The sequence below is a fragment of the Sus scrofa genome, chromosome 3 (genome assembly GCF_000003025.6).
Source record: "Sus scrofa isolate TJ Tabasco breed Duroc chromosome 3, Sscrofa11.1, whole genome shotgun sequence".
Classification (NCBI taxonomy): domain Eukaryota; kingdom Metazoa; phylum Chordata; class Mammalia; order Artiodactyla; family Suidae; genus Sus; species Sus scrofa.
In genome coordinates this window covers 114098481-114113363 of record NC_010445.4, presented here as the reverse complement: position 1 = coordinate 114113363, position 14883 = coordinate 114098481, and the positions used below count along the sequence as shown (strand labels likewise).

Genomic DNA, 14883 nt, shown 5'->3' with positions numbered 1-14883 from the left:
TATCTTACAAGACCCTCAAATCCTTACTGAATTAAAAATGATAGCAGAGGAGTTCCTGCTATGGCTCAGTGGTAATGAACCTGACTAGTATCCATTAGGACACAGGTTCAATCCCTGGCCTCGTTCAGTGGGTTAAGGATCCGTTGTTACCATGAGCTGTGGTATAGGTCAAAGATGCAGTTCAGATCCAGATTTGTTGTGGCTGTGGTGTAGGCCAGCAGCTGTAGCTCCGATTCGATCTCTAGCCTGGGAACTTCCATGTTCCTCAGGTACTGCCCCCCCCCCAAAAAAATGGCGGCAGAAAAACTATACTGAACTACTCCCAGATTTGGTCTGTACATTTCTAATATAATCCAGTCATTTTATATATGTATATGTGTGTGTGTGTGTGTGTGTGTGTGTGTGTGTGTGTGTGTCTGTGTGTATATAGTGCCCATTTTGTGCATTTGGGCAGTTTTACACTATTGTTTTTCTAAGAATTTGTGAGCTAACTGAAGGATAAGAACTAGTGTCTCCATGAACATGACAGTGGTCACAGCAGTCTATAGTGAGAAAAATAAATATGTACCAGCTAAGACTAGAAAGTTGAAGACTAATCAGAAACTGGTAAACCCAATAAGGGGAAGACTTCTAGTAGAAGTTTTTTTTTTAAAAAGAGTTTTTAATTGAATTATAATATAGATAAAAATCGTAAATTTTTAAGAGTGTAACTCTTGAGTTATCATATTTGTGTTAACATCATCTAGGTTAAGAAGTAGAACAATATCAGCATCCCAGAAGCTCTCCTCATCTCTGACCCAGCTGCACACCAACCCATTTTAAAAGAGGAGATGTTTGTCACCCTGGAGAGTGATAGCTGTCAATTTGGAGGGTGGGGTTTAGCAATCATAAGATTATAGGCAATTAAATTTGGTTGGTTGACAAGCAATGCCTGTGTTTGGAATAAATAATGAATTTCGGAGATGGAGGCAAGGCTATCAGTTGACAGAGAACTTTAAAGCAAGGACTGAAGGTGCAGCATGATTTGAGAAGATATTCATTTAATCCTACTACCTCTGTCTTTAAAAAATCATTGGTTTCTGGAAAAAACATGCTCCAGATTTCTGGCCTTTTCTAACTGGTGATACGTTATATTTAGTAACTTAAGTTTTCTATTTGAAATCAAACTTGATTCTCAGTAAGGAGAGAGAAATTAGTTAATTTCTGATTATTAAGAGAAAGGTTTTGCAGAGTAGGATGTATTATAATTAGGAAAAATTTTAGTCATATAAGAGAGTCCTTTAAGAGTTTTTAGAAGGGAATGTTCATACCTTGACTTTATGAACAAGAAAAGGGGAGAAAATAGAATAATCTAGTAATTGGACTCTGAGTTGGGTGTCTTTAACTTATTGTTCAATGAGTGAATCTGAGAAAGTCATGTTTTCTTCATGACACAGTGAATTTTTTTTTTTTTTTTTTTTTTTTTTTTTTGGTCTTTTTGCCGTTTCTTGGGCCTCTCCCACGGCATATGGAGGTTCCCAGGCTAGGGGTCTAATCGGAGCTGTAGCTGCCAGCCTACGCCAGAGCCACAGCAATGCAGGATCCGAGCCGTGTCTGCGACCTACACCACAGCTCACGGCAACGCCAGATCATTCCCACTGAGCAAGGGCAGGGATCGAACCCGCAACCTCATGGTTCTTAGTCGGATTCGTTAACCACTGCGCCACGACGGGAACTCCCATAGTGAAAATTTTTTATCTTTTCTATTTCCCCTTAACATTTATTAAAAACAACTTTAATTAGAGTTCCCTTCGTGGCACAGTGGTTAACGAACCTGACTAGCATCCGTGAGGACGCAGGTTCAATCCCTGGCCTCACTCAGTGGGTTAAGGATCTGGCGCTGCCATGAGCTTTGGTGTAGGTCACAGACATGGTTTGGATCTCATGTTGCTGTGGCTGTGGTGTAGGCCAGCGGCTGTAGCTCTGATTTGACCCCTAGTCTGGGAACTTGCATATGCTGCAGGTGTGGCCTTAAAAAGCAAAGCAAAACAAAACAAACCAACAAAAAAACCCAACTTTAAACATACCAAATAGTTGCAGGATTGATGGATTGCACACCTGTGTGCCCATTGCTCAGTTTCACCAGTTGTAAACATTTTGTTACATTTACTTTCTCTCTGTGTATATTTTTACTGCTACTTCTGCCCATCTCCCATCACCATGATGATGGTGGTGATAATGATGAATAATTTGAGCATAAGTTGTAGACATTTATTTTTAAAGTTTTATTGAAGTATAGTTAATTTACCAGGTTTTGATAATTTCTACTGTACGGCAAAGTGACCCAGTCATACATATACACATATCCATTCTCTCTGAGTTGCAAACATTAGTGACCTTATATTCCTAATATCTCCTGCTTACCCACGATATAATAGTCAAATTCGGGAAATAGCATTTTCACTATTTTTCTCTAACTATAGTCTACATGAAAATTTGATCAACTGTCTGATCCAGAATTACACATTGCATAATTGTCCCATCTCTTTGGTTCCTTTAACCTGGAATAGTTTATCAGGTTTTCTTTGTCTTCCATGCTACTGCCTTTTTGAAAGAGTACAGGCTGGCTGGTACTCATGTTGAGCTTGTCTGTTTCTATCTATGTTCCTCTCAAAAGAGTATGATATGAGACTTCGACGATTCCTAGATTTGTTACTGAGAATCTTATCTGGTAAAACAAAGCCCATATAGATTTTTTTTTTTGGGGGGGAGTCTGCTATAACATTTTAAGAGCCTAAAATTCCAGATTCCTAAAGATGATTTGGATGTTATTGAAGGGAATTGTATGTATGTATGCATATGTACATATGTAATATTAGAATCCACGATTTATAAGTTTGGGAACAAAAATTAGGGTTTGTAAAGGCAGAACTTTTGATTTTGAAGGAATAAGTACATTTATATTTTAAGGTGAATGACATCTTCTAGGAAGTAATTGGTTTTATATTATAATAACCTTAGAAGATAAACAGAATTAGATATATGATCTATGTTATTTATTTCTATTTGATGTATACATGAAATACCAACCAGGATTTGTAGATATGGTATAACTTAATGTCAGCTTTTCTGGGAAGACTTTCCTAATGAAGAAGCATTTGAGTGTAGAGGCAAAAGCAGACATTTGGAATCTGTTATTGAATTTTCTACTTATCAGTATGTAACTGTAGGGTTGTTTGATAAGTTAAAGCATAGCCAGAGCCTGGAACCAACTTACCTAAGAATGATTTCTGCTTCTGCCACTTATGTTGTTGGGCAGATTCAGTAACCTCTCTGTGCCTTGATTTCCTCATCTCTAGAATGTATTATAATACTACCTACCTCCTATTTATGAGTAGGTGAATCAGTGGGGTTTACGGTAAACAATATGGGTTAGATGCTTAGAATAGTGAGTGGCACAGAGTAAATCCTGTGTTAGTCATTATCATTGTCGTCAGCAGCAGCAGCCCATAGGTTCTCTGTTAGTAAAACTGTTGAACCCAATCACTGGTTCTATAGAGTAGAGGTAATAATAATACACACTTCATAGGGCAGTTGTGAGGAGTCAATGAGTTTATGTTATTGCATTGCCATGTCCTTTAACTGACTACATATTAATGGACCTACATTTTTTGTGAACGTTTTTGTTATTTTATTCCTCTCAAGTTCTTTTTTTTTTTTTTTTTTTTTTTTTTTGTCTTTTGGGGGCTGCACCCGCGGCATGTGGAGGTTCCTAAGCTAGGGGTCGAATTGGAGCTGTAGCCACTGGCCTACACCACAGCTCACAGCAACACTGGATCCTCAGGATCCTCAACCCACTGAGCGAGGTCAGGGATCGAACCTGCAACCTCATGGGTCCTAGTCAGATTCATTTCTGCTACGACACGATGGGAACTCCCCAAATTCTACTACTAACTTTATACTGTGAAAGTAGAAACAAGGATAGGCATTTTGTATATTCTAAGTAGTCTATGGTCAAAAGGTTCGAGAAGCACTGTATGAGATAACAATTGCTAGAGTCCCTCTTCTGAAACTTTATAAGTCTGAGCTTCCAGTTTAAAATTTATAAGCATTGTTTTCATAGTTATTATTTTATTGAGAACACTGGAAAGTGAAATTTGAGTTCTGCTTGTTTAGAGTTTGTCTTTAGCTGGGTATTGCACTGGAAGGGATATAGCAGAAAAATTAGTGTTGTATTAAGGAAATACTGATGCTGTTTAACCAGCTATTCACCTGAGATGCTTTGGGATTTTCTTTGTTTTGTTTTTCAATGAGCATCAATAAAGTTTTGTTTTGTTTTGGTTTTTTACCAAATATAAATGAATCAAGTTAAGGTGACTTAGGTTTTATGCTAGGCTTTGAAAAACGCATTTCCTTAGAGTTCCCTGGTGGCCTCTTGATTAAGGATTTGGCATATTGCTGCTCTAGTTTAGGTTTGATCCCTGGCCTGGGAACTTCTGTATGCTGCAGGTGCAGCCAAAAAAAAAAAAAAAAAAAAGTGCTCTCTACAAATGTGGGCAATGAAGACTGTTTGTGGAGTTGTGGTTTTATGTATATCCTTTCCCTTCTGGTGGTGGGGCATGATCCAGAGATTACCGAAGGTTTACCTTAACTTGGTCATTTTCAAATGCTCTCAAAATACAACTCCATTATTGTGACAAACTATTTTGACCCATCAGCTCTATCATTTTGGCATTTCTGCCACCTTACAACATATAAAATCAAGGTTCAGTGTGTTTATTTTCTGTTGTTGGTTTATATATGAACATTTAACTATTATGCTTTGAACTGAGTTTCTGAAATATCTGAGAAAAATTGAACAACTTTTGATCAGGGCTTAATTCTTTATTTTAGATCTTGGAGTAATTTTATGTAGTAAATGTGGTTATTTGGCTTTAGATAATCATCTGTGGATTATCTGTGCTAATGCTGATCTTCATTCTCATCTGGCCCTCTTCTTTTCCTACTTAGTATCTGAGTCTTGTGAAAGAAGGTGAAATTGATGGAAAGAAACAGACACTGAAATTTTTATCACTAATTTTGTCTCTGTGACCACCATTTTCTTTTTTTAAAGCTATTCTGCTTGTGGCACAGCGGAAATGAATCTGACTAGTATCCATGAGGATGTGGGTTCAATCCCTGCCCTTGATCAGTGGGTCAGGGATTCAGCATTGCCGTGAGTTGTGGTGTAGGTTGCAGACGAGGCTCCGATCTGGTGTTGCTGTGGCTGTGGCATAGGCCAGCAGCTGTAGTTCCGATTCGACCCCTAACCTGGGAACCTCCATATGCCGGGGTGTGGCCCGAAAAAAAAGGAAAAAAAAAAAGCTGTTACGTCTTTACTAGATTACTATAAACTGTTCTCCTGTGCACAAACAAGTAAATATCAAATACTTATTTTGTTGTTTATAGTTATCTTAAAGATAGCTGTACTCAGGAGACTGATATTAATCTTTTTCTCTTTAAAAAGTACCAACATACTTTTCACAAGTTGGAACAATGTAGAACTGATTTTTGTACAGGGGTTTCTTTTACAAGAGCCTCTTAAGAAAAATCTGATGTTTTATAGAATCAATGAAATAAAATGATGTCTGTTTTTGAGAACTCATTGCTTTGACTCTGATTCTTTGCCTTTGCTTTTTCTTCCTGGCCACAATGGTTCAGACATGGGCAGGTCCTTTATGGCAGAGGCTTATGTGGCAGGGACTCTTCTCTGGGCCGGGGATAACCACCATCTGAGTTTTGGTTCCTGCTTTGTGGGTTCAAAGAGAATTTTTGTTTCCAGATATTTAAAGGAATCATTGTTCAGTCATTCGCTTCAAAATACTGGTTTTTAACAGCAACAACAACAACAACAACAAAACCCTAGGAGGCATACAGAGAAACAAAAAAGTATGGCTCCTACACAGGAAAAATAGCAATCAGAAGAAACTGTCTTTAAAGAAACGGTCTCTCAGGAAGCTTAGATGTTGTACTTATTAAACAAAAAAGAAATAGTAGGTAAGTTGGATTTCATCAAAATTAAAAAATTTTGTTCATCCAAAGTTACTATAAAGAAAGAGGAGTTCCTGTCGTGGCGCAGTGGTTAACGAATCTCACTAGGAGCCATGAGTTTGCAGGTTCGATCCCTGCCCTTGCTAAGTGGGTTAAGGATCTGGCGTTGCCGTGAGCTGTGGTGTGGGTCGCAGACGCGGCTCGGATCCCGCATTGCTGTGGCTCTGGCATAGGCTGGCGGCTACAGCTCTGATTCAACCCCTAGCCTGGGAACCTCCATATGCCACGGGAGCAGTTCAAGAAATGGCAAAAAGAAAGAAAGTGAAAAGATAATCCACAGAAAGGCAGTATCTGCAAATCTTATCTCTAATAAGCATCTAGGTATGAATATAAAGAACACTTAATGGAGTTCCCGTCATGGCTCAGCAGTAACGAACCCAACTAGGATCCATGAGGATGTGGGTTTGATACCTGCCCTTGCTCAGTAGTTTAAAGGATCCGGCTTACCGTGAGCTGCGTTGGAGGTTGCAGACGTGGCTCGGATCTGGCGTTGCTGTGGCTGTGGTGTAGGCTGGCAGTTACAGCTCTGATTCTACCCCAAGCTTGGGAACTTCCATGTGCTTTGAATGAGGCCCTAAAAAGACCCCCTCCCCCCAGAAAAACCCACTTATGACTCACCAATAAAAAGACATATAACCCAATTGAAAAATGGGCAAAGGACCTCACTAGGCATTTCTCCGAAGATATACAAATGACCAAAAAGCACATGAAAAGATGCTCAGTGTCATTAGTGATTAGGGAAATGTAAATTGAAACCATAATGAGATACCATTTCACACCCACTAGGATAGCTATAATTAAAACAAAATTTAAGGAAGTTCCTGTTGTCACTCAGCAGTAATGAACCCAACTAGTGTCTGTGAGGATGCGGGTTCAGTCCCTGGTCTCGCTCAGTGTGTTAAGGATCTGGCATTGCAATGAGGTGTGGTGTAGGTCTCAGATGTGGCTCAGATTCCACGTTGGTGTGGCTGAGTAGGCCAGCAGCTGTAGCTCCAGTTCCACCCCTAGCCTGAGAACTTCCATATGCCGCAAGTGTGGCCCTAAAAAAAAAGCGAATAAATAATAAAATTTTTAAATAACAATTTTTGGTGAGAATGTGGAAAAATCAGAATGCTTGTACATTACAGCTGAGAAAACAAGATGGTATAGCCACTGTGAAGACACTTTGGCAGTTCCTCAAAAAGTTAAAGAGAAGAGTTCCCATCATGGCGCAGCAGAAATGAATCCAATTAGGAACGATGAAGTTTCGGGTTCAATCCCTGGCTTTGCTCAGTGGGTTAAGGATCTGATATTGCTGTGAGCTGTGGTGTAGGTTGCAGATGAGGCTCAGATCTGGCGTTGCTGTGGCTGTGGCGTTGCTGTGGCTGTGGCATAGGCAGCTGTAGCTCTGATTAGACCCCTATCCTGGGAATCTCCATATGCTGCAGGTGTGGCCCTAAAAAAAAAGCAAAAAGAAAAAAGTTTTAAAAAAAGTTAAAAAAAGTTAAACCTGGTAGTTTCATACCCAAGAGAACTGAAAACATGTCCACACAAAATTTTACGTATAAATATTCATAGCAGCATTGTTGATAAATACCCCAATAATGGAAAACCTAAGTGGCTATCAATTGGTGAATAAATAAAATGTGATATATCCAAACAATGGAAAATTATTAAACCATAAAAAGTGCAATATCCTTAAAGTTCCCATCGTTTCTTATCAAATGAGAATGATTTAAATTGTCACTGAAATGAAAAGACAAAGTTGAAGAACTTTTTTAGAGAACCCATGGTATCTGAGGACTCCAGTTTGAGACATTCTTTATGTCAGTTACCTAGTGCAGGAGCTCTGTATTGATCATAGTTTTCCTGTGAGATACCATCAACTTGGGGAAGTTTAACTTTCAGGGTGTCCCTCTCTTCATGTCCATGCTTATCTGTGCTAATTTCTTGCTAGTACATTATTAGAGTTATTAACTTACTGTTAACTGGTTTTTCAAATTATACAATCCTCAGCTGAATTCTGGGAGCTACGTGACAAATTTCTTAATGTAGAAATTTGTAATACAGCTGAGATATAAAGCACTGACCTATTTCTTCAGCCCTACCTATTTGATTTAGTCTGGTTGTTTGAACAGAGGTAGATATGGTTTCTAGTTCTCCAGACTGCTCCCTAGAGAGGGCATGAGATTGGGTATAACTTAGCAACTCTTTTAAAATCAACAGGGTATTTTTACTTAGAAACCTTACCTCTTTTTTAAAAGGCAACACATAAATTGGCTTCCCGAAATCAATATTTCTTTCCTTAATGAACCTTGTTGAAGTACCCTTAACTGCCACATATAAAGCCATTCCACAAATAGAACAGCTATAATAGTTTTCACTCATCAGAGGTTTTACATTCCACTATCTGTTTATTGTGTTTTGTAAATAGAAAGCAGTTAATACCAGAATCATATCATCAGCAAATTGTTTGTGACTTTCTCATAGCCTCTTACTGTTGGCTCTTATTTTGATAGGCCAGATATTGAATTGCTGTTGAATTGTTTTCTGATGTCTCCTCAACCCCAGAATTTCAGATAAATTTAGCAGATGTCAGTCTCCAGCCAGTAGTCTTGAGGTAACATAGTATAGAGAATCTTGTTTTAAATCCAGATTTATTTGTTGCTCAAAGTTATCCAAACTTTGAGATTCTATTGTTTATATTTACAGTTGTATAACTACAACATGTCTTTGTGTCTGTGTAGTACTATAAAATATGGTGGGAGGTTTCTCCAAAATAGATTTTAACCTTTTCAGAATTAGGAAATGTTCTCAAATTTCTAGACCAAGAGGGTCAGTTTTTTTTTTTTTTTTCATTGAAAACAGGAAAACAAGGATTTCAAGAAAACTCAGTTCCTTGATTGTAGAAAAGAATTCCAAAGCTTTCTGAAAGATTCCAGAAAATATTTAATTATTAAAAATCTTAAATATTCTTTTAAAAATTTAAATATCATGTTAGTAAAATAACTTCACTTTTGACTCATCATCTATTTTAGCTTCTGTAGCTTTGGGGCATTATGTGACATATTGGATATATGGTAAAAAGATCTAGGAACTGTCTTTGAGTCTGCAGTCTAGGAGAGGAGACAAACAAGAGAATTAAAATTTCATACCACATTATCATAAGAAATACATGCCCAGGAGTATTTTAACAAGAACCAGTAGGATTCAGATAAATAAATTCTTAGATGGCATAACCTAATGTCTTTGCAGGCAGAGACGATGGGCAGCTAAGTAAAGCTGAGCATCAAGTAGCAGCTAGTGAATTCTTTTCTTTTGGATTTGAGCAAACTAAAGTCTTATCATTCATATTCTTTCCTGTGGATCATTTTCTTCTCTCTTTAATTTCTACTTTTGTTGAAAATTTTAGTTTTGATGCTTCATTATTATAAATTTAATATATAATTTCATTTTTGTATTAATAAATTTTAACATATATTTATATTTTATTTCTATTTAAAAATAAAATTAAGTGGCTTCTTTGCTTTTGTGATATCCAATTAACCTCATTTATATTTCAATGACTCTTCATAGGAAAAGAAGGTAGCAGTGTTATTAATTATAATAATATGTCACTTAGCTGACTCTCCTTGTTTTGTGTTTGAGCTTAGAGTGGATGCTAACAAAACCATTGTTGGATATTTTAACATTTTTTTGTTGTGGTGGTGGTTGTGGTTACAAGTCTGGCATATTTACTTTTCCACTGAGTTTCTCTATCTTAAATTGTAATCATTTTCCTTAAGATACAGATCCTTCCACTCCCCCCACAAGAGGTTTAACAAATATTTTTCTGTGATGACATTAATCCATGATGCAGCTCTTCTCATTTATTTACCATTAATAGAAATATGAAACTTAAAAGTCCATCATGTTTTATACATATTGAGTTTGAGGTGACAATGGGATATCCAAATGGAAATGTCCATTTAGCAGCTGGAAACTTATTTAGGTACCACATTACTGAGATGAGAAAGTTTGTGCTTATCCTTCATGGAAGAGGTCTTAAAATGAAAAATCAGACCTTGTCATACCTCTGTATTTAACTCTCTAATGATTGGCTGTTTCAGTCAAAGTAAAGCTGAAGTCTTTAAAATGGTTCACCCAAGGCCTTACATGATGCAGCCTCATCTCCTCCTCCTCCCTCCTCAGTTCACACTCATCTCTTTCGTGTTTCTCAAAACAGCATAGTCATGCTTCCCCCCTTCACGCTTCGTGGCCCTTGCCCTGCCAGAAGCCCTCTTCCTCCAGTTGTCATTCTCTCTCTCCCTCACCTCCTTCAGGTCTTTGCTCACATCTCACATTCTCAGTGAGACCCTTCCTAACGAACTAGCTTACTTAAAATCACTGACCTCCTTCCACACACCTGAGCCTCTGTTTTTGCCTTATTTTTCTCCATAGCACTTATCACCTTCTATTTACTCTGTAATTAACTTTTTAACTTTGTCTCTCTTCCCCACAACAGAATGAAGCTCTATGAAGACAGTGATTTTTATACATTTCATTCACAATTGTATCCCCAGTACCTAGAACAGAAGCTGGCATATAGTAGGAGCTTAATAAATACTTGTTGGTGGGTTAAGTTGGGCTATCCACATGGAACTCAATTTAAAGTTTTCTCTTTTTTTCTTTTCTTTCTGCATTTTAGAGCCACATCCATGGCATATAAAGTTCCCAGGCTAGGGATCGAATCAGAGCTACAGCTGCTGGCCTACACCACAGCCACAGCAACTCGGGATCCAAGCTATGTCTGCAACCACACCACAACTCACAGCAATGTCAGATCCCCAACCCACTGAGCAAGGCTGGGGATTGAACCTGCATCCTCATGGATACTAGTTGGATTTGTTTCTGCTGTGCCAAAAGGGGAACTCCAATTTAAAGTTTTCTTGGAGTTCCCGTCGTGGCTCAGTGGTTGATGAATCTGACTAGGAGCCATGAGGTTGCAGGTTCAATACCTGGCTTTGCTCAGTGAGTTAAGGGTCCAGCATTCCTGTGAGCTGTGGTGTAGGTCGCAGATGTGGCTTGGATCCTGCATTGCTGTGGCTCTGACGTAGGCTGGTGGCTACAGCTCCGATTAGACCCCTAGCCTGGGAACCTCCATATGCCACGGGTGCAGCCCTAGAAAAGAAAAAAAGACAATAATAATAATACTAATAAAGTTTTCTGACTAATGTTACCTTTGCTGAGAAGATGGGATATTACCAAGGATTTTATTTTTAAGGCCTTTCGTTAGAGTTAGAAACTGAAATTAACATATGTAATCTATATGTGTATAAAAAGACTCTGTGTAGTACACTATACATAATTTGTTTATATATGGATTATATTGATTGGGCTAAACTTGATTGGACCAACATTCAGTCATTCATTCACCATTTCTATAATAGACAAAAATAGATGAGAGCGGATATAAACTTTATACATTATGTTGGGGGGTTGACTATTGTCCTATGGGCAGTGAGGATTTAGGGAAAGATTTTAAGCAAGAGATTGATATGATCAGACTTATGTTTTTGATAACCTACTTTGGTAGCTCAGGGAAACTGTGTGGAAGCTATTTGAGTAGTTTAGCAAGAGGTGAGAGGAAAATGTGAGGAAGGAGTGGATTTCAGAAATATTTAGGAAATAAAGATTGATACATCTTGGTGTTTGCTTGCATGTGGGATATGACAGAAGACTCCATAGAATGACTCCAATTAGAATGACTCCAGTGTATCAACTGAGAGGAAAAAGATGCATCGCTTCTTGGCCTTTTGGCTAAAATCAAGTGAGAGGAAAAAGATGCATGAGGAGGAGATGTTAAATTCATTTTGTAAAGTTGAATTTGAAGTGTCTTTGTGACATCTGGATAGAGATACCTGGTGAGGAGTTGGGTTATGGGTCTGAGACCCAGGAGATTTGGGCCAGAGATAGAGATTAGAGAGTAATTGGTTTAGAGATTTTTTTGGAAACCATGTTGAGTGAGTGATATTACCCCAGAATAATGTATAGTGCAAGGGGAAAAGGGGGGTAGGACGTCAGAACCATGAGGAAATCTAACCCCCAAGAATTGGTCAAAAGGCGCTAATAATAGGGTAAATAGAAAACCACACTAATTCTACTAATCTCTCAGATCATGCATGGCTTAAACATTGCTTCTTCAGAGATGCCTCAGTTAATCCCCCAATTAAAATTATGTCTCTTATATTGTTTTTCTCTATGAATCTTACTCTTTCCTTTATGACTTATCACTATAGAAAATTATAGATTATTTTTTGTGCATTATTTGTTTATGTCTCCCACTCCATGAGGGCAGGAACCTCTGTTTTGCTGTCCACAATTTGCTCAGCTCCTAGCACAGTGCCTGAGATATGATAGATGCTTGATTTATTTGTTAAGTGGAAGGAAGTGTGGGATCACAGAAGCCCATGGTGACAATGTTTCTAGAATGAAACAGTGTAAATACTGCGGTAAGCAGTCTGGTAAAATAATAATGATCATAGTTAGCATTTATTGATCACTGATGAATGAAGGAGTGAAAAGTGTCCATTGTATTTACCAGTGAGGACGTGTAGGAAGAGTTATCTACTGAGTGAGCACTATCCCTCATGGAGCTCATGGTCTAAAGGGGAAACAATAGCCAACAATAGTGCACTTTTTATATGCGCAACTCATTCAGTCCTCACAACAAATCTAAAGGTAGGTAAGTATAGTTATTACCCTTATGTTACCGATGAGGAAGTAGGTTTATGGAGATTAAGCACTTCATCCAAGAATATGCAGGTAGTGATTAAGCAACACCTTTCTGATCCTAAAGCCTGTGCTTTTAACCACCATGCTCCAGGAGGGGAATCAAACTGACTCATCTCCTGAAAATGCCACTGGAGCAGGAATAATTTTGCTGCTGTTTATAAAACACATTAGAAGTGAGTGTGACTGGAATTGAGAAACAATTGCAAGATAAAAGGATCTTGCATGAATCTCGAACGAGGTATTTGCTTCCAAATGAGGATCATAACTGTGTCTGAGACTGAAGGAGAGGACATTGTTAGATCTCCTGTTAACAATGAACTGATAGGACATGGATACCAATACAAAGTGAGGAGTAAAAGAAAGAGTAAGAAATAATTACAAGATTGCAGTCCTAGGAGTTGGAAATTTTCATGACCTATACTTCCAATATGGAAAAATTAGAAATGTGCCTTTTGGATTACAGGGAATAATAAATTTATGATTAGAATTCCAAGTATTATTTTTATACCAAAAAAAGGATGTGATAATCTTTAGTACTGAGAAAGTGCTAAAGACAGAGTAAGTTTTATGACTAGAGAAAAAAGGATTTACTCACATATTAATTAAAGCCATATGAAAAGTTCTTACGGATCTCAACATTCCTTATATTTTACAAGCATGGCTGCTAACATGCAGCACTGTAGTTATTTAATAATTTTAGAATTTAAGGAAAAGTTAAAGTTTTTTCCCATTTAACAATAATTTCCTCTCCTTTTACAAGGGTAGATGGAGTGGAAGAGAATGAGAGGCATGTGTTATTTGGCACTAATAAAATCCAAGACGGAGTGATGACTGTAAGGCTAGAGATAAGATTCTGAGTGTCATTCGGGATTCTGTAGAGAGTAGTGGTTGATAGGGACAGGTCAGAAGGGATCTTTAAGTGCAGTCACTAACTGGCACAACTTGTAAGAGAGAGACCTGGCTGGCATGCTAGGGGAAATGACTTTGTGTTCTCTGGCATCTATACCGAGATCCTAACATAGACTAAACATTTGATCTTTGTCGCCTGACTACATGAACACAAGGTTAGGAGTATAGAATTCAGAGTTGGTAAGTACAATTCAAAATCCAAGTCTAGTTCAGTGCTTTAACTTTAATCATATGTGTATTATTTCTCTTCCTATAAATATAAAATCCTAAGCCTTATGAGTGAAAGTGGTTTTAAGTCATTTTCAAAATAGTCTAAAATAAATTGAAAAATAATTTCTCTGACTTCCAGTTAATAGTTTTTATGTTTACATATGAAGTGATTTTTTTCTCTTAAAAGATCTCATCTGTTTAATTATTCTAACAATATTTTCCTCCTGCTTGATTTCTGTGATCTGTAAAGGATGACTAATTATATTTTATAGATACAGAAAAGAAAGTGTAGAAACACCAAATAGCTGATGTCTTCTATGCTTTTGTATAGATGTTGATGCTTTTATGATGGCTGTAATTGTCTATCCTTTGAGAGACTGCATCGTTTAGATATTTTCTAACCTAAGGAAGCTTTCTCTTCCCTTGGTAGGAAAGTTCATTAGGGTGGATTTCTTATTGTTTTCCTCCTTTTTAGGTGTGAAGTTTTTCAACATGAGTGGCCTTGGGGACAGTTCATCTGACCCTGCTAACCCAGACTCACATAAGAGAAAAGGATCACCATGTGACACATTGGCATCAAGGTAGGAACACTTCTTTCTTAGTCTATTTCTGGCAGAGCTGCTTTATCATTTTCATTGTCACTTAAAGCTTTTGCTTCATCTACTCCAAGCTCAGTGGCCTTCCCTGAGTCCATCACACTCACCGTGTTCTCTTCCTGCCGCAGGGCCTTTACACATGCTGCTCCCTTAACCAGCCTGTTCCCTGTAGTTTTCCTATAGTCAACACCTATGCATTTCCCAAATACCAGTTCAGTCATTACTTCCGTAAAAGAGCCGTCTCTTCTTTCCATAACTGTTAGGTCAACTCTCCCCCATTCATGTGTCCATTTCACACGTATTTCTATAGCTGTAATTCTTAATTTCAGGTTTTCACTAGTTTGTG

The 14883-nt window shown here is 37.9% G+C and overlaps 1 protein-coding gene across 12 annotated transcripts in view; it reads left to right on the top strand.

Moving 5' to 3' along the window:
- NCOA1 (nuclear receptor coactivator 1) overlaps positions 1-14883 on the top strand; it is a 253867-nt gene that overhangs the window by 137717 nt on the left and 101267 nt on the right. For 11 of the 12 annotated variants that reach the window (XM_021085899.1, XM_021085898.1, XM_021085907.1 and 8 more), the window contains one exon: positions 14417-14522. In XM_021085899.1, coding sequence (XP_020941558.1) covers positions 14434-14522 — 89 coding nt within the window. In that variant the 5' untranslated portion in view covers positions 14417-14433. 12 annotated transcript variants of the gene reach the window in all.